At 44.0% G+C, this 26046-nt stretch overlaps 1 protein-coding gene across 15 annotated transcripts in view; it reads left to right on the top strand.

Annotated features, from left to right (window-relative positions):
• TIAM1 (TIAM Rac1 associated GEF 1) overlaps positions 1–18858 on the top strand; it is a 155183-nt gene extending 136325 nt beyond the window's left edge. For 7 of the 15 annotated variants that reach the window (XM_082770453.1, XM_082770452.1, XM_082770451.1 and 4 more), the window contains 12 exons: positions 2370–2549; positions 2975–3043; positions 3396–3521; positions 5667–5775; positions 7909–8088; positions 8219–8337; positions 10180–10288; positions 11511–11569; positions 12540–12642; positions 13377–13464; positions 14323–14495; positions 16427–18858. In XM_082770453.1, coding sequence (XP_082626579.1) covers positions 2370–2549; positions 2975–3043; positions 3396–3521; positions 5667–5775; positions 7909–8088; positions 8219–8337; positions 10180–10288; positions 11511–11569; positions 12540–12642; positions 13377–13464; positions 14323–14495; positions 16427–16911 — 1800 coding nt within the window. In that variant the 3' untranslated portion in view covers positions 16912–18858. The remainder of the gene's footprint in view (positions 1–2369; positions 2550–2974; positions 3044–3395; positions 3522–5666; positions 5776–7908; positions 8089–8218; positions 8338–10179; positions 10289–11510; positions 11570–12539; positions 12643–13376; positions 13465–14322; positions 14496–16426) is intronic. The other 8 variants (XM_082770446.1, XM_082770445.1, XM_082770447.1 and 5 more) reach the window with 3 other exon arrangements.
• Positions 18859–26046: the final 7188 nt, after the last annotated feature.

Below are 26046 nucleotides of genomic sequence, written 5' to 3'. Positions count from 1 at the left end.
CTTGTGGAGATAAAGCATTTAAAAGTCCTCTGGACTTCCTTTTTGGCCTATGGGTGTAGCTGTTCCCTCTAGGGCAGAGTCAGTGTCTGTGTGACAGTTATCCAATTTTCAGCCACTTGTTAGTGTTCGGCTGATGTTTCACGGTGTAAGTGGATTTGCACTCCCTCTCTCTGGGTGACCCATCTTTCCCAGCAGCTTACTGCAAAAGCATGATGGTGAGCTGTCTGCAGGGCATCAAGCACAAACTGCTTCAAGCACTTCATTTATTTTTGGAGTTTGATTCCTTACCATGTTTTTTACATCGGAACTATTTTGAGTTGTACGCGTGGCTCTCAAAATGAAGTGCCACTGGGTAAGGCTTCCTCATGTATGTTTTTCAAGAGGTATTCCTAACAAAGCTAAATGTTTCTGAGGAAAACCCGGCCTATTGTGGGTCTCTACAGGCTTACATTAGCAGCTATTAACTGTCAGTTCTTTGTCCCTTTCCAGCAGAGCAGGTAGCTCAGGCAGGCTTTTTTGGCTGCACTGAAGCCGGGCGTTAACCTACTGTGCTTTTTGGATTTGGAGCTGTTGAGATCAAGGTGACACATGTTGAAATCTAATGCAAACTGAACCTAAAGGCTTGGGTGTGCTTTGTACTTAAGCGTCCAGCAAGCATAGGTGGAACCTTGATGAGAAATAAAAGGAGTTGCTTTGACTAATAAATCCAATGACGTGTTCCATTACCAGAGCTGAATTAGTTAAAAAATGGATTGGTTCAACTCCCCCTCCTTTTTTTTTTTTTTTTTTCCTTTTAATCCCACTTTTCCTTTCTTCTTGATACGAGCTTAAGTCTAAGACTCTGAAGATGAATACTTTTCCTTTAGGAAACTGTGTCCAGGAGGCATTTTTGTGTAGACAGCTGCAATTAGTTCACTGTTTCCAGTTGTGTCCCGGAGAAAATTATCCTTTGCAGAACAAGACACCTTGCAGTGGTAAATGTGGGTGAACATTTACAGCTATAAGGTACCTTTAGGGAAAGGAACTTTATTCTGGAGGGAAATCCCTTACTTGCCACTCAAATGGTTAATGCTCCTCTCAGGATTCATGGCTGTGTAGCCTTGTAGGTGAACTTAGATGAAAACGTGTGTGAGCAGGCTCTGCAGCCCAACAAATGTGGAGCATTTTTGGCATGTGCTCATCAGAAGATGTGGGGTGTTTCAGGCTCCTGATGCTGTTGTTGCTACTGCCTGGTGGAAGTCATCTCCCAGGGGGCAGGGCTGGGTCCCCAAACAGTAAGGTGATGGTATGCTTGTTTCTTCTCTCTTTTTTTTTTTTTTTTTTCTCTTTCTTCCCAACTTGTCCCCATTTCTGCCCTCTCTGCCCCTGTATCCTCTGAAAATGATAATTTGGGGTAAGTTCAGGAAGTTTTAGCATGGACTGGAGGGATATAGAGGCACTGCTGGAAGTCTGTAAATCTGGATTAAGATACTGTGGCAGGATTAAGGTTAGAGAGGTGTGATCAAGTAAAGCAGCTCCTTTCCCTCCCGTGCCCTCCTCAGGTCTTGGGGAGGGAAGGAGATAGGGCACGCTGCAGCCTTAGCAATCCTAGAAGCCTGGGGCTGTCGTCATTGACACCGGAGACTGTTCCTGCTCCAAACTTCTCAGTGAAATGAAAGATGCAAGTAGGAGATCTGACTAGAGGAGGTGAAGAGAGGATAATTCTCTTTATATAGAGTCAGATGATTAAACATTAAAGAAACTAGCTAGATGTAGCAGCTCTGGGGAAAAAAAGGAAAAAAGAAAATGGCTTACAAGGAGGAATTTCACCCTGCAAGGGGTATTTCCAGATCAGAACAAAAATACAGCTACTTTCCCAAAGAGCTTGCATTTCAAGCCTTAGGCTTTGGTTACCCTGATGGCTCTGCTTCCCCTAAAACAGCTGAAAGGGTTTCTATCTCTGCATTGTCTCCGTGGCTCTACTGACACAGCCATTCATTCACAGGACTGCTGCAGAGTAGATTAGGGAACTGCAGAGGGCTGGAGGGTTTTGTTTTCACAGTCATTTTTAGTTCTCAATTCTTGGGCCCATTTGTTTGTTTCAATTGCAAGTGCTGGACAAGCCTATTAAAGTTTGTGCTTATCTGAAACCGGGAATGTTACTGAACAGCACTTCAGTTAACTCAGATTGTGCATTTTTTTCCCTTATCCTGGGTTGCTAAAAGATAAAGTAGACAGATGCATGAAATGATGTCTACACTTCTGGACTTCAGTGACTATTAAAAAGCTTCCAAGCTGCAACTGTGTAATTGCAAAGGCTTCTCAGCTCTGTTGTTCCTCTATCTCTTGGCTAAGATATTACCTCTAGCCTTTCCTCTTTCTTTTTAAAGAGTACAGAACAGGTTGCTGCTTTCTGTCGCAGTCTTCATGAAATGAACCCTTCTGACTCAAGTGCTCATCCTCAGGAATTCACAGGACCCCAGCTGGCCACCATGAGACAGCTCACAGACGCGGATAAGCTGCGAAAGGTTATCTGTGAACTTCTGGAAACAGAGCGCACCTATGTCAAAGTAAGGGATCTCAGTGTGTCGGTTCAGTCTGCTAATATTGCTTCTGGAAAATTTTGTTAGTCTCTTTTCTGCTTCAAATCCGTGCATGTATCTCTTGTCAATTTACGTGCAATGCTATAATCTGTCACTAGAATAATAACTTAAACAAATCTCTGAAATAAGTAGGCATTCAGAATTCATTCAGTCATTTTGAAATAACTTTGTTTGATATGCAGAAGAACAACATTCCATGTGATCCATGATTTTGTGGGTAACTATGTAGATGTTTCCTTTTACACAGTTGTAAATTCTGTGAAATTTGACTCTTGTTTTATGTGTGCGGAGGAAACATGCGTAGGCTTGGAAAACTGTGGTCTTAGCCACTTCAATATATATTCAGAAGCAGTTCAAGAAACCAACATGGGAATCTTTTTCTGAATTTTTAGGACTTGAACTGTCTGATGGAGAGATATCTGAAGCCTCTACAGAAAGAAACGTTCCTCACACCAGATGAGGTATGCTAACTGTTCCTTACCTTTTTGCTAGATAGCTTACATGCACACAGTACTCCACTTCCCTAGAGTTGGCTTGCTAGTCCCAGTGAGGTCTACAGAGAAATTTAGAATTCAATTTCTTCTAAAACAGCTGATTGAGCAGCACCTTTATGTCGTGCTTTTATTTTAACACGTTATACAATAATGGATAGTTAGTGTTTTTCATCCCTGACATCACACATCCATGTGTAACTGGACTGAGAATTACTGAAGTTCTAAAAAAGATGATTTACCTGCAAAGTGACCTTAACAGTGATACATGTTGCTTTTTCACTTAACAGTGAGCATGTTGCTTTTTTTTCTCTCTTATTAGCTGGATGTTCTCTTTGGGAATCTGACTGAAATGGTAGCATTCCAGGTAGAATTCCTGAAAACTCTTGAAGATGGAGTAAGGCTGGTTCCAGACCTGGAAAAGCTTGAGAAAGTTGAGCAATTTAAGGTAATCATTATTTACGTTCAGAGTAGACTTACATTTTGATGTTGTACATAATGATGAAATATCCCAGAAGCTGTCCTCTGACATGCTTCATTATACTTGTCTTGGCTACTGTCAGTCTGCATGTGAAAACTTATATGTACTTACACTCGAGACTAATTGTGAGCTATTACTGAGACCATTTGAAGATCTGTGATTGATTGTACTTCATGTTACGTTGAACTGTATGGAGCACTAGGAATATGTCATGCCATGTGCTTCGGGATGCTATTCTTGCCCTTCTGTGAGATTTCTTGTCTCGAGCTGTAAGGAGAATCTAGAAATGGAATATTACATAAAATCTTTGTTCTGACAAGCCTAATGCAGTAGTTCAGAAACCCATTAGGGCTATGGTTCAGAACATAAATTGAGTTCTGCATCTAGTTTTTTGTGCATAACAGAACTATATAGCAAGTACTTCTGGGTATCAGCACCTGTATGTGAAATGTAGAAGTGTAAACTAAAGGCCTATATACTGCATTAAAAATATATACGTATATTTTTTCTCCTATATATATATTTTTTTTTTCCAATTCAGCTTTTAAATACTTAAAGGGGCCTTATAAAAAAGATGGAGAGCAACTTTTTGCTCAGTCAGATAATGACAGGACAAGGGGGAATGTTTTTAAACTAAAAGAGGGAAGGAGGAAATTCTTCATTCAGAGGGTGGTGAGGCACTGGCACAGGTTGCCCAGAGAAGCTGTGGATGCCCCATCCCTGGAGGTGTTGGAGGTGTTCAAGGCCAGGTTGGATGAGACCCTGCGCAGCCTGATCTAGTGGGTGGCATCTCTGCCCATGGCAGGGGGTTGGAATTGGATGATCTTTAAGGTCCATTCCAACCCAAGCCATTCTGTGATTCTGTGATGTGTATTTTCCATATATATATATATATATATATAATATGTATAAATATATATATACATACACATATGAAATTGTGGAAGTTGGAATTGTTTTATGCTTTCTCTAGTTATGTACTGAATTTATGGCAAGTAGCTAATACAGCACTTAGTCTTTGGGGAATTTTACCCATGCTTTGACAACTCACCTTGGCAGAGGACAGGATGTCTTGATGAATAATAATAATTCCATTGGGATTGCTCTTCAGCTAACGTATAGCCCTGGAAGAACTACTGAAAGAAGTTTGTGTGTGTGAATGCAATTTTTGCCATCAGGTGTTCATTTAAAATCAGCATCAGTCCTAAGTGCTGCTGTCCTAACTAGAACACCGCTTTTGTTTTGTAGGACACATGCCCGTAATGGGGAATGAAAATACATTTTTTTAGTGGTAGAAGCCTCTGTAATCACTGCTGGGACCTTTAAGAGAAAAATTGTTAAAATTCCTCCTTATGGAGAGAAAGAATTGTGCTCTGAGTACTGCTACTTTTACCTCTTTACATAAAATGTGTACCAACTTCATTTTCACTTCTGTCCTATGGGCATAGTCTGAAAGCAGCATGCAAAACGGGACTTCGGGGCTTGGTTTCATTTCTGTAGTTTGTTTTCTTCAGCCAACTGTAGGCCAGCTGCCTATATGTTATCACATTCCCTCCCATGCCACTCTCTTATTCCTTAGAGGGTAGTGGAGCCAAAGACAGAGTCATCTGAGGGAAGGATTGTGTTTGGCCCATAACACAAACTCCTTTTCAGCAGGGTAGGGGACTTGCTGTGTTTGTGCAGGGGGATGCTCGTCTTGCTTGCACTTCCTCAATGTCTGATCCACTGCAAAGTTGGATACATCCAGTCCTTCCTATGGCCATTATTTAAACAAGAAGGTTTTAAGCTCAGGCATTTAAATACAGTTGTGGGGCTGTGAACCTAGCTCCCTGTTAGGTGATGCGCCTTCAGATCAGCCTGACTGGGAACATTGCTAATTATGTAAACAACATAGGCTGTATCAAGGTTGGATTCAGGCGCCAAGGCTGGTCCTGTTTTCTGCTAGGTAGTGTGAAAATATTCTAAAAAGGCAGTGTCTGTCATTTGAAAGCTAAATGGAAACGCTCCATCTCACTCATGCATCTCTACTATTCCCCTATGCTTCTACCCCATTATAGAGGTTGGAGGAAAAAAACATTCTGTGCTTTTTCTTTCTTTCTTTTTTAATCCTAGAAAGTGTTATTTTCCTTGGGTGGATCCTTCCTTTACTACGCTGACCGTTTCAAGCTGTACAGTGCCTTCTGTGCCAGCCACACAAAAGTCCCAAAAGTACTGGTGAAAGGTAAGAGCGGTGTGCTGGTCAAACAGACCACAAAGAGTTGTGGCAGCAACACATTGGTTTGGGCTATTTTAAGCTGCTGTGTGGATGATGAAATGTGTCTACTGTACACCAGAGACCACATGGAGAGATTTGTGCTTGAGGAGTAGGGGCACGTGTGCCTGGCTGCTCTCTAGGAGTCCTTGCAGTTTTGAGGAATTAAGTCTGTCTGTCCTGACAGGCTCACAGATTGCTCTGTGCCATGGATGTTCTTAGACCACCACTGATGTAATGATACCCAACTAACTCATTACAACAGGTGGCTAACGTTGCATGCAGTTTTTCCTCCACTCTTATTTATTCTCCCCCAACACATCCAGTTTCTCTTCAGTCATGTGGGGGATGAAAAGTCTTCATAAACAGGCAATGTGGCCTGCACTAATGGGTCACTATGCATTTTGGAACCAGAAGTGGTGATGACCTCTGGTTCCTCTTAGGGAACGTGCAGTGAATCCATGCTTGTCATAATCCCATTGAAGCTCCAGCAAATGTGGTTGAATGCTGACAGCTGCTAGGAAAAGACGAGCCTTGGAGACTGTTTTATGGAAGCTGTCTAAATGTTTTAACTTCGCCGTGCTCTTTCCCCTCTCTTCCTCTTCTAGCTTTCGATCCAATTTGCCTGAGAAGTTTACACGTACAAATTCCTAGCAGAGCTTGGCTTGCTGAATTGGAGATGAATGAACTGTGGTTTGGCGTATAAGTGCTTGCCAGCCCCCTTGCCTTGGAGTGATGGTTTTTGTCCCATAAAACTGTTAATCTCTTAGAGCTAGCGCTGCTTCATGCAATTCATTTCTGGCTGAGATGTAACATAAACAGATGGTTCCATTTGTAGGAGCTCTGCCATTAAGGGGGGAGATATCCAGACATCTGGATGTCTGTCAATACGAAGGGTTTTGTGGGTTGTTGCTTGGGTTGTTCGTTTTTTGCTGTGCAACTTCTTTCATATCTTCTTGTAAACTTTCATTTACTATGCTGCAAAGAATAGTTGGCAGCTCTGTGGAATACATGAATTAATGATTTGTTGCTAGTTACGTTCATGCTTCCTTTTGGCATCCGTTTCACCTTAATGTTAAGGGCATAGACTAGGTAGTTCTAGTGATTTTTTTTTCATTGCTGACTATTTTTATAAATGAAAAATGGTTGAGCTTGAATTATGAGACAAACAGAACTTCATATTTGATTCCAGAAATCTAAATCTCCTTTAAAACCTGAGAGCGTGTTTTAAGTGTAATTTAGTGTCCTCAGCTGAGGTGCAGGTGACTTTTTGGATTTGAAATTGAAGTTGCCTTATTAGGGTGGGTGACTGCCTGAGGGATGAAGCAAAAAAAACAACAGAAAGAAAACCACCCAACCTGAGCAGGGAATGTGGCTCCCATTAAATAAGTTGTGGGGAATTATTTCTGCACTGAATAACTTGTATGTCTAATACTGCTACCTTATCCATGCTCCCCTCCCTGTACAAATGTATGTTCTAGTAGAAGGAGCAACAGGGGAAATAGTATTTCTAGAAATGCAGTAACAGTACAGTAAAAATGATGATAGCAATCAGGTACTCAGTCTGCCTGCACTATCAACATAAGATGTATAAATTTACTGCCTCCTGCCTCCTTAGTAGCTCTTGATTTATTTGTTGTTGTTCACTACTGCATTTTAAAGTTTAATGATATTTAAAAAACAAACAAACACAAAACCCAGACTTGCCAATATTATGGGTATACGTGTCAGACTAGATTCATGATTACTGTGACTTATTACAAATATCCAACGGAGCCTTTTCTTTAAGGAAGCAGGTGATAGAAAGAATTTGTGCTTCTCTAAAATAGTTACAGGGCCAGAAATACCATGGATAGTGAAATCAAAAACTGTGTATTTTGGTACAGTGTGTAGGTGCTTGATTTTAAAACCTAAGTAGAATCTCTGTGGTAAAGTGTCAGGAGCACAAAACCTGAAGTGCAGAAATCCAGTAATGTGGATCTGATAAATCTGCAGTTCCTTGCAAAATGTCTGGATAAACTAATTTAAAGCTGGAAAAATCACTTTATTGGGGCAGCTGTTATTATTTCCAGTTTACCCAATTGCTTCATGTTAATCTCCTAGCCAAGACGGACACTGCTTTCAAGGCATTTTTGGATGCTCAGAACCCCAGACGGCAGCACTCCTCCACACTAGAGTCTTACCTCATCAAACCCATCCAGCGGATACTGAAATACCCTCTCCTGCTGAAGGAGCTCTTTGCTCTGACGGATGTAGACAGTGAAGAACATTATCACCTTGATGGTAAGGACCTAAATTACATTCCTCTTCTCTGTTTAAACTTCCCTGTTTAAATTCTAAGCCTTTCTCCTACCCTTCTTCTCAGAGGTTTAAAAATAGCTTTTTTCTTTTCCTTGTTCTCTCTCTCTTCTAGTGGCCATAAAAACAATGAACAAAGTTGCCAGCCACATTAATGAAATGCAGAAAATCCATGAGGAATATGGGGCGGTGTTTGACCAACTCATAGCAGAACAAACAGGGGAAAAAAAGGAGGTAACATGATCAAATTTAGAAGACATAGGCTGATATTTTGGTGTCTGTATCATGAATGTTAAATTTTATCAAATGCTTATGTTTCCTGTTGTGTCATTTTAGTAGGTCCTGGTGTAAACTTGTAAATCCCAATCCAATTCAAAAACTGCTTCTCCATGTACAGTTCAGTGAGTGGGACCGATGTAAAGAAGTGGGTTAATTCTCTTAGAAAGTTGTGCTTTGCTGGGCTGGGATTCTGACCATGTAGTTTACCTTTTTGTCTGTCTTGACTCTCCTCATTCCACACAATCTCACCCCAACAATCTTAGTGGTCTGATGTGCTGAGGCGAGTCTGTACTTAAGTCTTTAGTCACTTTAAAGATATCAAAGTGTGAGATCCAGTGTGTGAGAAACTACTGTTCCTGTTTTAGAAAGTGTTAGCAGACCTGGTATGTGACAGAGCCCTGGGCTTTGGTCTAGCTCTCACAGAGCACATACTGAAACATGTGAAGGCTGAATGTGGGCTCAGCCTTTGGTGATCATCTCAGAAACCTGTGGAAGATGTCTTGAAAACTCAAACTGAGAGCTGGACTCCCCATTTTCTGATTTAAAATGTAGGTTTTCGGTCCATCAGTGAAGTGAAGGAGAGTGGTGGGCAGTAATGGGCAAGGTCAGGGGAGACTTGAAGGAAGATGGGGAGACGTGCTGAAGAGCTGATGTGAGCAGTGATATGGGTGAATGCTGGAGAGACATGCCATAGGAAGTAATGGTTGTGGGCTTTTGCCAACAATTGGGATGAAGATCAAGCCTAAGAGTCACTGGGTAAATACAGGACACAGAGGGGACTGGGATTGAGTGGTCTGGTCTTGGAGAAGTTTTGGGGGTGTGTCTTGGGCACCATCTTCTTTGGGGAGAAGCAGATGGAGGGTAGAGGGCAGAGATCAGGTGCCCTTGCCAAACCTTTGCTGATGCTGGCAAGAAGGATTGGAGAAAGCATGTAAGGACTTCTGTTGGCAGAGCAGTTGTCGCCTCTCCCAAATGAGCACCAAGGCACAACAAACATATCTTAGTGTTTGCTCTTGTTATCAGGGAGAGTTCAGATTGTTCTGCTGGTGCTCTCTGTGCTATCCTTTTGCAAAAGGCAGACTTCACAGAGAGAAGTGGGGGAGAAATTGTGTAAGATGGCCCCTAGACTGGGGATAGCCCTTGAATTGTCACTTTCAGGCGATCAGACGTCAACGAGAAAGATCTGGTTGCTGCAGTGACATTAGTATGCATTTCCCAACAGTCATTCTGAACTTGTTTATTAGTCCATTTCTAGCAATATGTCTTCCTCAGGTGAAAATCTGGGAAAAATCAAGAACCATGGCAACTGCTGGGGGTGAGGAAGCTGCTGTGACTGCTTCACCTGGTGCTGTCTTTGAACTATACCCCAAATTGTGTGTGTGTGATGGGGTTATGCTTAAATGTTTGAACAAAATAGCAAGAAACTTGTGAAGGAGAAGATGGACAAAGGAGCAGAAAAACATAAGGAAAACATCCAGTGTGGCTTTTCTGCTCCTTTGTGTGTTTTTTTTTTTTTTTTTTTTTTTGCAAGCCCTGACTTATAAAATTGTGAGAGCTAGGCTCTCTGTCTGTCTTCTCCCAATCTATGCCAACCAATTAAAGATTTACGTGCATCTAATGCCAACTGTCAGAGTCTGTTTGCACATACATGCAGTCATCTGGTTGAATATCTTATTCCAAAAATTTACTTGTGTTGTTTGTTTATTTAAGAATCAAGTCCAGGAAAATTTTCTAGAACTGAAGAAAACTTTGAACTGAAACACATTCTGTCTTTGCGCATGTGTTTGTGATTGGCAGGTTGCAGACCTTTCTATGGGGGACTTGCTCTTGCATAATACCGTGATATGGCTTAATCCTCCGGCTTCGCTAGGGAAATGGAAGAAGGAACCTGAGCTGGCAGCATTTGGTTTGTATCCTAGTAATTTCATTTCAGATGTTTAAAAGACTGTATAATGTGCCTTAGCAGATATTTGTTGAAGGTAGCTGAGCATTGCCTTCTGCAGGGTTGGCTGGAACTTAAAACTGTGTTTGTCCCTGTAATGGTCAAATTCTGTTCTGTGTTGATCTAAATCTGGTGAATAATTTGGAGATGACTGCTCTAATAGTGAAAGAATTTCTTAAACTCATATCCAAGGCTATAAATTGAGAGCTATGCAGAAAGGTATTTGTTGTATCTGGGAAGATACATTTCAGTAGTCTGATGCGTACCATGTAACTCTGCTTCACATCCTGTTGGACACGCTTGAAGAGGCTCTGCCTCTTCTTTCCGTGCCTTTTGCCAAAAAGAACCCGAGCATCTAAATTTTGGTGGTCTTAAAGCTAGGCCAGGACTCCCAGAGAGTCCTGGAGTGATCTGTCTTCCTCCAAGAACTGTATCTTGGGTGGCCAAAAGAGAAATTGAAACTGTTATTGGCATAGATTTCAAGGTCTTTCCACTGTATCAAACCGTGGTTCTTTGGAAAGGTATATGAGCACTTATACTTTCAAATCATGCATTTGTTACTCTCAGACTGAAGTCAAGTTAAGCAGTGTGTGTTTAGTCCAAAATAAAGTGTCTGTGCAATTCAATTCTAAAACAAGGGGTGTGTTTGAGGCCTGACAAAAGAGAACACAAAGAAAAACAGTCTTGAAAGACAAATTCTAACTCCATGTGGATGTTACATGATAATAGAGAATCAAATTGCACCTCTGCCTACAGGTGTTGTTCACTTCTTAATTCAGTGTAGACCACTGTTCCCCACCTGGGAGTGGTTCAGATTTCAAATTCTGCCTATGTGTGGTCTCACCTGATGACTGGCAGCATGTAGTGGGATGCTGCTCGTTAGTCTGAGGTGGACTTACCCAGGCAGATTACTTTTGTTTAATTATCTTTTAATAGAACTGATGGATTTTGAACAGTTGTTCAGATAACTGGCAACTCTTAGGTTACTTCAAGTCATTTGAAACTTGTGTTTGCATGCTAAAAGCTGTTGAGCTTAGTTTTTTTGATAGGATTATTCCTGCCTTCCCTCCCTGGCTCAGCTGAGAGCTGTCTGAGGAGTTGAAAGGTCTGTGAGCTTGGTTGTGTAGGATACCCATTCCCAACCTTATTGACTACATGGCTTTTGTTTTTTAACTTTCTTCTCCAGTGTTCAAAACAGCTGTGGTCCTTGTGTACAAGGATGGTTCCAAACAGAAGAAGAAACTTGTAAGTTGTGTTAACTATTTCTGTGATGCTGTGTACATTTGTAGTTCAGTGATCAAGATCTACTTTCCCTAAAGCTGTGGTGTGAGAGCGTGCTTTTGCATATGTGGTCCTTGTCCCCTGCCACACAACCGAGGATTTGAGTAATTCTGAGTGGCCTGCTATTCAGTGCTTTGCAAGTGTTCGTTTAGTTTATCCTTTGCTCTCTGCTGGACTATCCGTGTTGCCTGCGACATCCATTTTATGCCGTGGAGTGGACTTTGATGAAACAAGGTACCACCTTGAGCATGTCTCTTCCATTTGGCTCTTCAACCAGTGCTAATGAATCAAACACGAGAGCTGTCTGTTGGCTTTCTTAGTGATGCACAATGTCTTTGCTTCAGTTCTGGCTATTAGTATCTCCAAGTATAACATGCAACTAAGCAAGAGCTGGCTGCTTTCAGCTGAACTAGGTATGCCTACACTCTGTATCAGTGGATCCTACTAGAATCTAGAATTTAGAAGTTAAAGCTAAGCTTGACAATGAACACATGACTTTCTACAACAGGGAACACAGTTTATAGTATTACAGGAAACACTTTGGTTCCCACACGTGGCACAAACCAAAAGCGTTATTTGAAATAGTCATCTTTTAAGGTTAACTGGACATAAAATAAGCTTGGAGTGACCAAAGCAAAACAAATGCATGTTCATAAGTATGTGTACAGTTGAAGGTGAGAATGCAGGATTAGTTGCAAACAAAATTTTGAAGGCATTGATAGGAGTTGATTGGTCTAAAGGTTGCTTTTGTCTGGAATTTAGCAAGATCTTCATAGACAGGCATTTCAGTGCTGCTGGTTACTGAGATGTTGTAGTGAGAAAAGAATTGCAACAGGTCTCTAGCTGGACACTTTTAGTGCAAAGCAATGGAGACCTTGGTGTCTGAATATCCTAAGGTATCTCATTTCTTAAGGGTATTTTGAAATTCTTCCAGGGAGGATCACATAGAGCTTCAATTTATGAAGACTGGGATCCGTTCCGCTTTCGCCACATGATACCTTTGGAAGCACTGCAGGTTCGAGCATTGGCAAGTGCAGGTAATGTTCCAGCTGCATGAATTTGGCAGTCTTTTTAATGTTTGTTTTGGGGACGTTTGCTGATCGGTGTTTGTCCTTAGTACGTGTGTATGCAGCTTTGGGGACCCGAGAAAGGAATCTAATAGCTCTGGACAGAAAAGAAGGGGGCAGAAGCTCCAATTCTGTATCTCTGCCATGTCAGTACTTTTTTGAAGGCAGTCAAGGTCCTGGAAAAACAGGACGACGTAGTTGCTGACTGGTTTGTTTCGTTCCTCTTCTCAAGTCCTGAAGGATATCTTGCAGCTGTGAGAAAATGGGGCTAGTGAATTCTTGTGGTAGATGGCTTCATGTGAAGGTTATTGTTTAAAACTTCGATATTTCTAACATATGTTCCTGTTCTTTTGCATAAGTGAAAGTGGAAAGAACATAGGGTGTAGCTGCCTGTAGAAGTTATGCCTGTAAAATGTGACAATACTATATGAAATATCCAAAGAGCTGTTCTTCCCCCCCCCCATATTTTATAGGCCTGAGTTACTGAATACAAAGTTCTACTAGATTTTGGCCAGTTCAGGTGTTTGTTCTTTCCTTAGCCACTTCCCCACTGCTGGCTTTCATCCATAAGTTAATAATATTTGCAGTGTATAATTTGTCTCAGACAGTCTTAAACCATTTTTTTAGGGTAATGGAATAAATATTGTAACTGAGGTTTATGATGAGAACCTGATGTATGAAATGCAGTTTACTTTTCATTCCAGATGCAGAGACCAATTCTGTATGTGAGATTGTCCATGTTAAATCTGAGTCTGAAGGCAGGCCAGAAAGAACGTTTCACCTTTGCTGTAGGTAAGTGTGTTTCCAAACTTTCTAGTGGCAGCTGCATCTCTGCATCTCAGCTTGCCTATGTCATTTGTTTAAGGCAGTCTGGGAACAGCTGGTGGGGGAAGTGAGCAGAGGGTGTTAGAACCTCGTTTCTGGCAGGCAGAGCTTCATAAAGTCCTAATGATAAAGGCATAGATGTGATCAGCCTTGCACTTGTATGGAAATGTCCTTATTACAACTTTTCTTTGACAGATTTACACCCAACTAAACTCCAGCATTATGCTAGGTAGATATTTGCATGTCTTGTTCAGCTGACCTTCCATGCCAACAAGTTCCAACCCCTGTTCTTAGGGCATTACCACTTTATTAAATGAATTTTGTCTGTCAGTGTCACGGTGTTTGCCCTGACGTGTTTTAGGCTTCAAATCGGAACTTGGTATGCAAGGTTGCCGGGGTCCCACGGAACTGATATCAAGCCAGTTCCCACTACTAGGTAGTAAAGATTTGCAGGGCTACGTCTTGGTGTGTGATTATGGAAGACAAACTGAGATCGAATTAGTCACTATAGGTCAGTTTGATGTTTATCGGAGAAAGCAAAGTTTGTGGTTAGTATTGGAAGGAAAAGGAAGGCTCAAGGAGTGAATGGTTAAATGTTTTGTTAACATACAGAGTATTTATTTCCTTGGATGTCCATTGCAATTACTATAGATTTAGCTTTGCCTTGAAAATACTGATTTAAATTGAGTCTTCTCTGGGGAAATGTATGCCAGTCAGTCTTCAGTTTTAAATTACAGTACTGATTATTATTTATCTTATTTACAGTGAGCTTTCAGCAATTTGCAAGAGATAACTCTGCCTCTTGTGTTTTCCCCTGTTTTTCAGTTCACCAGAACACAGGAAGGACTTTCTGAAGGCAGTGCATTCGATTCTGCGGGATAAACACAGAAGACAGCTTCTTAAAACCGAAAGTTTGCCCTCATCCCAGCAATATGTCCCTTTTGGTGGAAAAAGATTGTGTGCTCTAAAAGGTGCAAGGCCAGCCATGAACAGGGCAGGTACTGTAGGGCTACAGACTTTCAAGATCCCAGTAACCCCAGCACCATTGTAAGACGTGGTGGTATCTGATACTTGTGTATTAGGATTGGCATTCTCTCCTGTGTATGTAAAAACTGCTGTTTTTCCATGCTTCACCTCCTCGAGAGCCTTAAATTGCCTCTTTTTACCTTGCTTTGCACTCAAGGTTCAGCTTCAGAGAAGTCCTTCTGGCATGGAAGGAAGAAACAGGATTTCTGTCAATACCAATTGGCTGTGCACTTTAATCTGGAAATGGGTTTCAGCTGAACAAAACAGAAGCCCGCTGCATATTTCTTAAACAAAAGCATGTACAGAGTTTTCAAGCTAACCCTAGCACTTTTAACTAAAATTCACTTGGGGGAGCTGATTTTTCTTGTGCGTGATGTGGTTTGGAGAGACAGCTTTGTATGTCCTCCGTTTTTAGCCTTTTCAGCTCTATTGCTAGAGGGCACGTTCTTGTACTTCTCACACTTTTGAGAGGCGTGCACTTGATGCTTTATTTTTGTAATGGTCTGTCCTAAACCACGGATTTTCCTCTTTGGTTGACTTCAGGCAAAAGCAATGAGAAAATCCCAGGGAAAAGCAGGTTTCACTTTCAGAATACTAGATGATGGAGGGAAGAAACACTTGATTCCAACTGGAAAATACACAGCACTGCTGCGTGTTTTGTTCCGGTCCGTTTTTTTCTGCTCATTAGATCCAGCAATGTAGACAACCAGGCTTTCTGTTCCTCTTCTGTAATAGGCTGCCCAGACCAATAACATTTGCAGCACGGCTTCTGACTTGAGGTGATGCCTCAGAGCCTCAAGATCAGCCTCAGAGGCACGTAAAACGTTAAGTAAGAAGATTCAGAGGACCAAAATGCATCCTGTTTTACCACAGTGCTTCTTCAGTCAGCCTGTGGGGTTGATGTGTAGATGCCAAAACTTATTTTAGTTTGGCTTGGCAGTGCATTTGCATGATGAATTCTGCTGCAATTAAAATCTTCAGACTTTTCCCTATAGTTGAGACTTGCAACTGTTGAACTTGATGCGTGTTTTGAGGGTCAGGGATATTAAAGTGTAACCCTTTCCCCTCAAGCTGCTAGAGTTCAATGAATAAAAACTGCAAGTGCTAAGGTGCTGTTTAGTGGCGGGAGACAAACTGTAACCTTGGAGTTCACCTGCTTGTGATGGAGCTACCTGTGTGTGCAAATAAAGTGCTGGAACGCCTGCAGGTCCTTTGGCTGCAGGATTCATCCCCTGCTTTGTCTCATAAGCCTCTCATGAAAATGTTCCAACACAGAAGATGTGAATTTGCTAATTGGGCCAGTTGCAAAAGCTAGCAGACCAGCTGATGCTGCATAAGGAACTTCTGAAAGGCTTCTTTGGTTTTCTTGTTTTTTCCTCTCTAGTAAGGAGAAAGTGTGGAAGGGAGTAGCAGAACCTGGATAGGAAACTTTCCCATAAAGCAACAATGCCAGCACCTTCAGTACCGAGGTAGCTACTTGGAAGCCTAAAATGTTGTTCTTAGCCAAGACAAAGCAATTTGCCGTATCGACGTGTAAGGCTAGTTGAGTTTTGCTGTGTACTGACAGCAGGGAGCTGCTTCTGAGAAGCTGAGCTGAACAGATGCACTTTGTGCTGGCTGGCTGCCTACCGCTTAGGAGGAACAGTAATTGTGGGCCATTAGCCCAACTGTGGATCTGAGTAGCAGAAACTCCTTTTTCAGCTGGAGAGAGACCTGTGCCGAGGAGCTGAGTGAAGTATGACTTGCCTGCAGGGAGGATGCTGAATGACTAGGTCATTCTTGGGAGTCTGCCCTGGTTTGTGCCTAGCGGTGTTAAATAAAGGGCCCTTGGAAGACTAACTTTTTAAAGGGAGTTGTACCGTGTGTAAAAAGCCTCTGGGGTTTTATCTTTGTGTGTGCACAGTGTCAGCCCCAAGCAAGTCTCTTGGGAGGAGGAGGCGGCGGCTGGCCCGAAACAGGTTTACCATTGACTCAGATGCCGTCTTCGCGAGCAGCCCCGAAAAAGAGCCCCAGCAGCCCACGCACAGTGGGGACACTGACCGCTGGGTAGAGGAACAGTTTGACCTTGCTCAGTATGAGGAGCAGGAGGACATCAAGGAAACGGACATCCTCAGCGATGACGATGAGTACTGCGAGGCCGTGAGAGGCGCCGTGGCCGACCGAGAGCTCCGGGAGCGGCTGCAGGCGGCCTCCATCACGAGCAGCCAGCCGTGCCGGGGAGACCGCGCGCGCCCGGCCATGGACACGCATGCCTCCAGGATGACCCAGCTGAAGAAGCAAGCGGCCTTGACCGGCATCAACGGCGACGTGGAGGGCCACGGCGAGGAGGTCATCTGGGTCAGGCGCGAAGACTTTGTTCCCAGCAGGAAACTCAACACGGAGCTCTAAACCGGTCCCCCTTCCCCGCCTGGATGCGTAGGTCTCCCCGTCCTGCCCGCCCTCCCGCCCGCCCCCGGCACACCGCCAAGAGCCGGTCCCCGTAGATTGCACACTTGCACACACCATTTCGGCAGCTGAATTGGTCCAAAGCCATGCGGCCACACTCTAGGCAACTGTAAACCGCTCAAAACTTGGAACGGAGTAAGCTTAAGGTCCTGTCTTACGTTACCAAGGGCTTTCACACACTTTTATTTATTCTAACATAATCAGGGGCTGAAATTAAGTGTGGGGAGAACATCATCACTGGAAAACAAATTACTCTGGATGTCTTAACCTACGTGCAGCAACCTAGCTTATCCAATAGCACAACAAAAAAAAGGGTTTTCTAACCGTAAAGCGTCAACCGTAGATTCATCTCCTTAATGAGGAAACTGCCTTTTTAACCTGTACAGTTGCAGTATTCTTACTACTTTTCCCTCTTTAAATGTAAGAGAATATACATGTATTTTAGGGATGTGTGAGGAAAGGTTTGGGATTTATGTTGTGTTAAGTCCTCTTGGTCTGTGGCTGGTCTAATTTAATGTCAATGTTGGAAGCTCTAGTTTTGCATAATGTTATAAAGATGCCAAACTCTCTTAAGAGACCCGAATTTAACACTTGAAGAAATATTTTTTTGTATTTTACCTGAGATGCAGGGGCACAAAGGGATAAGAATTTTACAGTGTTAGCTTAGCTCCACGTCTAGGATACGAGGCTAGCTTTTTGCAGAGGGTTAGGAAAGGTGGTTTTTATATTAAAATATGAACTGGAAACTCTTATTTAGGTATAACTTTCTTCAGGAAAAGGATTACTGTATATGTTTGAGACTGGAGTTTAGTTAGATAATAAAAAGAATAAAATGGCATGACCGAATTGTAGTGGAGCAAACCGATCTATGGTGTAACCTCGCTGGAGCTAGTGCAGCAACATCATGGATTCGTTTGGTCTGCTTTCTCTGACACAGTTTGGGCATAGGGGACAGGGAATTCATGGCCAAAAAACTGACCTCATCCACTCTCCTGCTGTGGGTGAAACTAGTGTATTTTCGTTCCTTTATAAAAGCTTTTCCACTGCAATAGAATATGAGTAAGTTCTAAACAAGCAAACCTCCTTAGCATTTTAAATCTTTTATTTAAACATCTAAAACAGGGTAAAATGTGACTAAAAAGGTTTTTAAGTAACTTCCAAATACAAAACACAAAATAGCACTTTTTTTTTTTTTTAAGATTTATATAGCTTTTCCCATTTCAGTTTCACCTATGGAAAAAAAAAAAAAAAGGAAGATTATATGAAGTTTTCTTTTTTTGGTATCTATTGATGTTTGACACATTGGTAGGTACTTTGAAAACCTGAAATTTTATAATAGCTTTAGGATTATATTTTATAAAATCCACTCTGACTATATTTTAAAACATAACGAAAATTATTCCCCCCGAAATCCATCACTGTCTTTGTGTCCCAGCTAGCATTCCTGCCTTGCCCCTCACCCCCTTCTGGTTTCTGGTGCACTATACTTGTTCTTACGATAGCTTTCTCTCTTTAACTTTTTGCTATCCTCTCATTTCTTTTCGTAAAAAGCTTTAGAAAGGTTTCTATACCCTTTGTATTATCACGCCATTGTTTTATATCACCCACCTGTCAGTTGTGTCCCAGCATACTAGAAAAGCAGAGGTTTTAGCTGTCCTGTGCTGTACCCAGCGGAATACAGTCAGTTCTGGAATACTGGAAGGCTGGTACTGGAAAGGTACCGTTGTTCTTGTACATAATGTCATGACATGTCTATGTCAAAGGTTCTTATATATTTCTTTTATAAGCTGAAAGAAGGTCTATTTTTATGTTTTTAGTTCTATGAATGGAACGTTGTAAATGCCTGTCAGAAATAAAATACTGGAGGAAAAAAAAACCAGCTGGTATGTGTACATGTGTGCTCCGAGACAGGTCCTTCTCGGTGACAGCAAGCAGGAGCATGTCTTCTGGCAGGAGAAGCCTGCAGGATCACTCTCCCTGCTTTAGCAGCCTAAGCCATATTAAAATAATGTATTCAAGTCTAACTATCAATGCTTTTCCCCAAACGTGTGAAACTTCATCTTCTAACGAAACAAGAGTGAAAAGCATGCTAATGCCTGCTTGTGAGTTTACCTGAGAACAAACGTGAACAAGTATGAACTTTTATTTTAAAAGCCATAACCTCTCTTTAATGTGTGATGTTTGGTTGTGTTCACACGTTCATCTTCTCCATGGTTTAGTTTTTACTGGCTACTGCAGTATTTCCAGCACCTGACTGCGGCCTTCAGACTGTATACAAAGAGCTCGTCCCACTGCAATAACATCACGCCTTGCATCAAAAATTAGTATTATGTAGCTAATTTATCTCATATCAAGCCTTACACAGAGGGTTTGATAGGTGGGAAGTGTAAAGCTTTAGCGTAGCTCTTGTATTCCCCCCCCCGCCAGCCTCTGTAGCTTAGGAAAGACGTGAGGTCTGAACCGTGCAGACTGGATGTGGGTAGGGCTCAGCTCATGTCTTACAGACGTGAGAGTTGCCATTTTCTCTACTATATTTATAACCAGTTATGCCTGTTTCTTTTTCTGTGATGCTCACAAGAAATGTAAGTAGGTATTTAAAAAAAAAATAGGAGTGTGGAGGGGGGGAAGTAGCAAATGCCAGAAGAATTCTCTTGATATTTGCAGAGTTCCCCAGTCTTGCTGTGGCTGGTTTGGCCAAAGCTGGTCCCTTTGGGGCACTGAATTGTACTCCAAGTATAAGGAGCAGGGAACTGGTTTATTAGAAACCAGGGCTTTATTGCTTGTGCTGCTACAAGAGCCTTGCAGGGCCCCAGTCATCAGTGGGCACAGCACAGGCACCCCTTAGCGTTGGGGTTTGGGAAGTGCTGCCCTTAACTCTTTTTCAGCAGGCAGTTTGTCGTCTTCTCTAGGCCTCCTCAAAGGCCTGCTTTGCTTGCACCTGCTTCAGAACAGCACAGGGAGTGTTTTGTTTCTGAGGTGGTTGTCTCTGCAAATAACACGCCGAGGATGTGACCCTGCTGCCTGTGTGCTGCTGGCTGAAATGCGGCCAAATAAGCGTGGGAACAGCAGCGCTGCCTCCCCCACAGCTCCTGTTCCCACTCCTGATGTCGTAAGCTTTTTCGCAGCTTGCTTTCCGTTCCCTTTAATTTCATTCTGAACAATTGTTGAGAAAGTGTTGAACAGTAGAGTTCTCCTTTTCAATCTTTGCAATTACAAGAGCTGCCCTGCGTGGTGACTGAAGGCTGTCAGCGTGTCGGTGCTGCTGAGCAAATCTAGTCCAGCATTTCGGGAGCCTGCTGAGGCCCGTCATTGTTGGGGAGGTAAGGAGAGGAAAGACACTCTTTAAAAGGTTGCTTCTTCGGTTTCTCTTCCTTTGGCTGCGTCTTGTTAGTAACACACATCACCCCTGTGTCATACGTGGTCACGAGCTGGAGCAGCTTTTTGCAGTAATGAAATCTTACAGTAGCCTTAGGGCCTGGGTAAATTGCTCCCGTTTTAAGCCTGACAAACGAAGGCAGGTAGAGGAGTACACACAAGGTCACGCAGCGAGCCCATGGTACCAGTGAAACGCATGGCAGAAGGCTGGTTATCCATCAGGCTGGGCGATGTTTCCCTTTCATTAATGTAAGGAAGTAACCAGAAGTAGTAAGGAATCATGTCTCATGGCGGAATAACAAAGATGAAAAAGTCATACTGACTGCCTAGGGAGCGTGGGATTGTTTGTCCATTGTGTACATTTGGGAATACGCTGCAGCATCTGTCTGGCTTCCTCCTTTCAATTCTCTGTTCACAATCAGTTTAGTGACAGGAAAGGGGTGATGCATTTCCCCCTCCCCATGGCAGGGGGTTGGGACTGGATGGTCTTTAAGGTGCCTTCCAACCCAAACTGTTCTGTGATTCTGTGAACTAGAATTTTGTATCAAAAGATGAAAATACTGTGATGAAACTTAATGGACACATTCTTAGGAGATAAAGCTTGATGGGAGTCTTCCATTGTATATGCCAGGAACACAGATTTGCTGTGGGGGTGAGCCAACCCAAGGGGCTGTAAGTCACCTTGTCCTGGTCCTCTCACCCCCAGTGAGAACTGCTTGGTGTGGATGTAGGTGCATTTCCTGCAGTGTCCCATGTGTATCAAACACAGCAGATAGTAGCAATGGCTGACTGCCATTAATCCTTGGGACCCTGCTGCAAAAACATCACTAAACTTATTCCTAAACTAAGTTTAGGTACTCAAAAGTAACATTTTCTGCTATTCTGTCTTCTCCCACTTGAAGCAGAATCCTTGAAATGAGAAATTCTCCCCTTAACACCCTGGTTTAGCACAAAGGTGCTACTCCCATGTCCCAGAGCCTGGTAGGCATTTAAGGCCAGCATCCTAGCCAAAACGCAGCTACTTTGAAGGAGGGACCTCTTGGGAGAGATTAATTGCAGGGGACAGTGGAGGGTAGGGTATGCCACAGGGCTCCCGTGCAGATGTGCCTCATGTCCTGCCTCAGAAAGCACCCACAGACCTGTGTCAAGGGAAGAACAGAGCAAACATCTGTGATGCTTCCCCACTGCACTCCAGCTTCCATGCATTTTAAGGGTCTTTCTGAATGGGATGTCATCAGAAGGGGTGGATTTAGTTGCCTAAACACAGACATGTGGTGCTGTTTCACCGTGTAGTACCTTGAGGCACTTGAGAAGACCATGGCATCCTGCAGAGCCCAAGGTCAACTCTGCTGCCCACATCCAGCCTCCTGGTGCCTCCCCAGAGGTGCAAGACACCGTCTGTGTGGGGCCAGGAGGAGGCAGGAGCTTCAGGTGGGTGATGCTGTCCCCGAGGGGCAGCTGGAGTACGGCGGGGAGTCCTGGGGCAGCTCAGATGGCACGAGGCAGCTGAACCCCATCCTGCAGGTCTAAGAGATCTTCGACAATTTCTGCTCCAGGAGGCTGTCCAGTGTGCCCTTGAAGCCAGAGAAACTTTTTGTGTTCAGACATCCTTTGGCATGGAGCCTCGGGGCCTGTTTCCCGCTCAGGGCTGTGCCCCCAGCCTTTGCTCATTATGAATTTTGATCCCACTAGAGTTTCATTTGACTCCCAATAATTTATTTATTTATTTATTTTTCATTGGAGGAAACTCTGTCAATCTCTGCTTACTTTCTCCACACCATCCATAATTTTATAAACCTTTTTGCAGAGCGCCCTGTCCCCTTGGGGATGACAGTAAAAAGGCATGGAAAATAAATTGCATCGAAATGTCCTATGGTACACGCAGCAGTTCCTATACCTGCGGCATCTCCTGCAGCAAGTTAACGTTTGTTACTTAATGCAGGATTATTTTCGGCTTGCGATTCTGCCAGCCTAATCCGAAACTTTTGGGAAGTCAGTGAAGCAGCAGGATCACGAGGCAGGGCCCGGGCAGCGAGCAGCACACAGCGAGAGGAGCAGGCACCACGCGGTGACAAGCGGCTCGCGCCCGCCGGCTCGCTGTGCACCTCGCCGTGCCAGAGCTGAAATCCTCCCCACTGCTTTGGCACAGAATCACTGAGCTACCACGAGCCACCAGCCTGCCTGAAACAGAGGAAGCACGAGGGAAACTTCCTCCTGTGGTTTTCTCCTGCAATTGTGTGCACGGTTTGGAGAGGCAAATGCATTTCTGAGGGTGGGCTCCGGTAGGGTGTGAGCTAGAGAGGTGTGCTGGGGCCCCGTGTCACAGCCATGCAATTAGCTGGTGACCCGTGTGAAATCACACACTGTTACTACAGCCAGATAACCTGCTCTCGGGGAAAACGTGGTCGAGATGAAACAGGTATCCCGAGGAAAGAAGGAATAATTAGAAATAGCATGCTGAAGAAAAAAAAAAAAAAAAAAAAAAAAAAGGAAGAAAAAAGAGGGGGAGCAGGAGGGCCTGAAATTAATTACTGTTGCAGGAACCGGATCAAAGCCAGGAAGGGAGAGTCACAAGGCTGCAGAGACACGTGAGCTGAATGCTAAGTGCTGCTGCCCTGCCTCGGGAAGGAGAGCAGGCTCCGGGCCCAAGTGCATGAAACGGGGCAAGGGCAGAGCCCAGCACCCCTCCATGCTGAAGGGTCACCATGTCTGTGTTTCATGGCACGAGCCTCGCTTTAAAAAGGGGGCAGCTTCTTCTTTTTAAAGTCTTCTTCACCCCTTTCTTGCCACTGCCATCCTCTCCTCCAACATCCCCCTCGGCCTGGAGCTGGGACCCAGCAGACATCTCAGCCCTGCAGGCAGAGCAGCAGCGCTCTGGAGCCAGGAGCTCTGGGGCAAGGAGCAGAGGCAGAGGCTGCCCAGGGAAGTGGTGGAGTCACCATCCCTGGAAGTCTTCAAAAGACGTTTAGATGTAGAGCTTAGGGAAATGGTTTAGTGGGGACTGTTAGCGTTAGGTCAGAGGTTAGACTCGATGACCTTGAGGTCTCTTCCAACCTAGAAATTCTGTGATTCTGTGAAATTCTGTGTTTCTGCAGAGGCTGCGGTGCTGAGAGCCCAGCGGGTCCTGCCCCAGGGCTCACCCCCCGGGGATGCTCCGCTGCCGGCCGTGCCCGGGCTCCTTTCGCTCCCCGGCCAGCGGAGGTCGCTCCTCCCCTGCAGATGCGCTGCCTTTCGCTCCCGCTTCCCGATCTCGAACTGGCTTTAAAAGCCAGCTTTAATGACCGCTTTAATTAAGCAAACAAGCAGAAAAATAAATAAATAAATAAATAGGCACACGTGCTCTGTCGGTAGTCGAGCTCTGCGTTACACAAGGCACTTCTGCGCGGGTACGGGGCAGCGCAGGGCGCTGGGTGGTCCCTGCGTCATGCGGCTGGAGAAAGTAATTTTCAGGGATAGATCCGGATCCGCTTCGTCTCAGTGGAGATTAAACCCCCTTAATTAACTCCTCAAGGGATATTAGAGAGGTTCGTATCTCTGTAGTCGTCCAAGCACTAATTGCAGCAGGACTGATCCTGAGAGCGGTGGGCATCCTCCCTGATTAACGAGGGCAGGCTCTCCCTAAAGGCTGCCCAGTGTTTTGTCTTGACTCCCCAGAGGGACTATAGGAGCTCAACAGGGATTTGGGAAGGAGGGAAGGGACAGGACAGCACCTCCTAGCAGGGAAAGGTGTTGAAAGTGGCCAGCTGCTCAGCACGGTGATGGTGCTTGGGTTATGGATGTAAGTATTGCATACAGGAGAAACTGATTCTGTACCTACACGTCTTACAAATGGCCTGTACTCACCCTATTGCTTTTGTAGGGTCTGCAGGGCATTGTGGTAGCCAGCAGCCACCCACCATTTGCAGATTTGCACAGGCTCTCTGGCATGCCCTGCTCCGTGGCTGTACATTGGCTGGGTGGGCCAACACAAGAACCTGGCATCACTGAAGTTTCCTTTGAGTAATGCTCCAATGTCTTTAAAAATGGCAAGTGAAGAGCATTCAAGAGTTATTTGTGCCACTATAGAGAGTTTTGGAAATCAAACCTGTTGTTGGAGAAGACAGAGGGATGTGGAGGCATGCTTAACATTGGCATTAGTGGAAATATAGTTCAGAAGAATCCACTTCGTCTCCCCCAGGCTCCTAATACAGCATAAAAAAGCCCTTTAGATCATAGAAGAAGCAGCTAGAAGACTCAACTACAGGAAGAGCATCAGCTTTCTTCAAGGTCACTGCAATAACAGGCTATTAGTTGAATTATACACTGGAATAATAGTTCAAGAAAAGGAGATAAAGGCAGCAAATAACTTAAAAATGATAAGAAAAGCTACTCCTATGCCCCCTCGAAACCTCAAAGTGTGAGAAAATGAGGTGGCTGGTAATGAAGTGATTTGTAAGTGACCCTTCTTTCCCTGCCTCCCCTTTAGAAAGTAACGAGGGAGCCGTTGTTAAAAGTAAAATAAACCAGAGCGTGCTGGGATTAAATCTGCTCTCTGGAAGCATTGGTGAGGTCTGGGGAGGACGTTTTACTTTGGGGAATTGAGGCTGGATAGCCTGAACCTGCAGAGTGTGTCCCTGCTCCATGGCGAGGGCTGTGGCAGACCACACCACGCAGAGCTGGGCTGGGCTGCCAAGGGGCTCCCCACTCCCAGGAATTTTAATTTCACCGTACCCAGCTCTCACAGCCATGTTTTAGCCCTGTGTTATGCTCAGGTCTGTAGCACAGGGATAGATCTCTGCTGGCTCTGACACTGGAAACCCACACGGATGCTGTTGCTCTCACCTGGACAGTTCTAGGAATGGACTATAAAGAAATCATGCACGCTGTAAAATGCTGGCTGATGGCTCTGCACTGATAAATAAGCATTAACATACACAGCACTAATAGGCAGAGGGTGTGCTTGGCATGAATCAAATGAATTAATGCTCTGCAAAGCTATTAATTGTTCCAAGTACTTTGTCAGTCCTCAAAGATGTCCCATCCCTGGAATGACTGCTACTGGGGAATGAGGAAGACTCTTACAGGATGATAAAACCTTGATCCCCAAAACACAGAAGTTTAGAGCAGTATCATAACATTGACAAGTAATCCCACAGCTATGTGTAGAAGCTGCAGCACCAGTGTGCAATACTGATCTCCAGCCAGAGAACAGGTGCTTGTGGGAAGCAAAGCATACTGAATAAGCTTTCAGACCCACTCTGGTCCTGAAAGCATTTAAGGAAAATAAAGGATGAAGGCTGCTCCCAAACTGTAACTGCCTATGTTGCTTCTACAGCTGAGCAAGGGCTTCTCTCCAGCTGTAAGCTGATGGCCATATCAGTGGCCCTGTAACACCTGGTTTTGATGGAGCATTTTCTTCCTACAGCTCCTACATCGCTTGCAGGTTGTTTTGTGAACATCCTTGAGACGCCGTATGCAGTGTGCTTCTGAAACCTACCGATGTTAGTCCTGCGAAGGGACAATGTCACTTTGCTAACTAATTTAAATTCATCTGAATTTGAGCCTGAAGGGACTGTTAATACAGCACGGTGTAAGCGTGAGACAGAAATGCTGACAAACCAGTCCTGCGCCCATGTAAACATCTCGTGCTCAGGTGCTGGCTGGTAAAAACCCATTACATGTACAGCCCTTTCCCTTGGAGCAGCAGTGGGGTTGAAGGCGACA

This window comes from Aythya marila (genome assembly GCF_965140915.1).
Source record: "Aythya marila genome assembly, chromosome: 1".
NCBI classification, from domain to species: Eukaryota; Metazoa; Chordata; class Aves; order Anseriformes; family Anatidae; genus Aythya; species Aythya marila.
The sequence above is the reverse complement of the archived record's forward strand: the minus strand, read 5'-3'. Positions and strand labels throughout refer to the sequence as shown.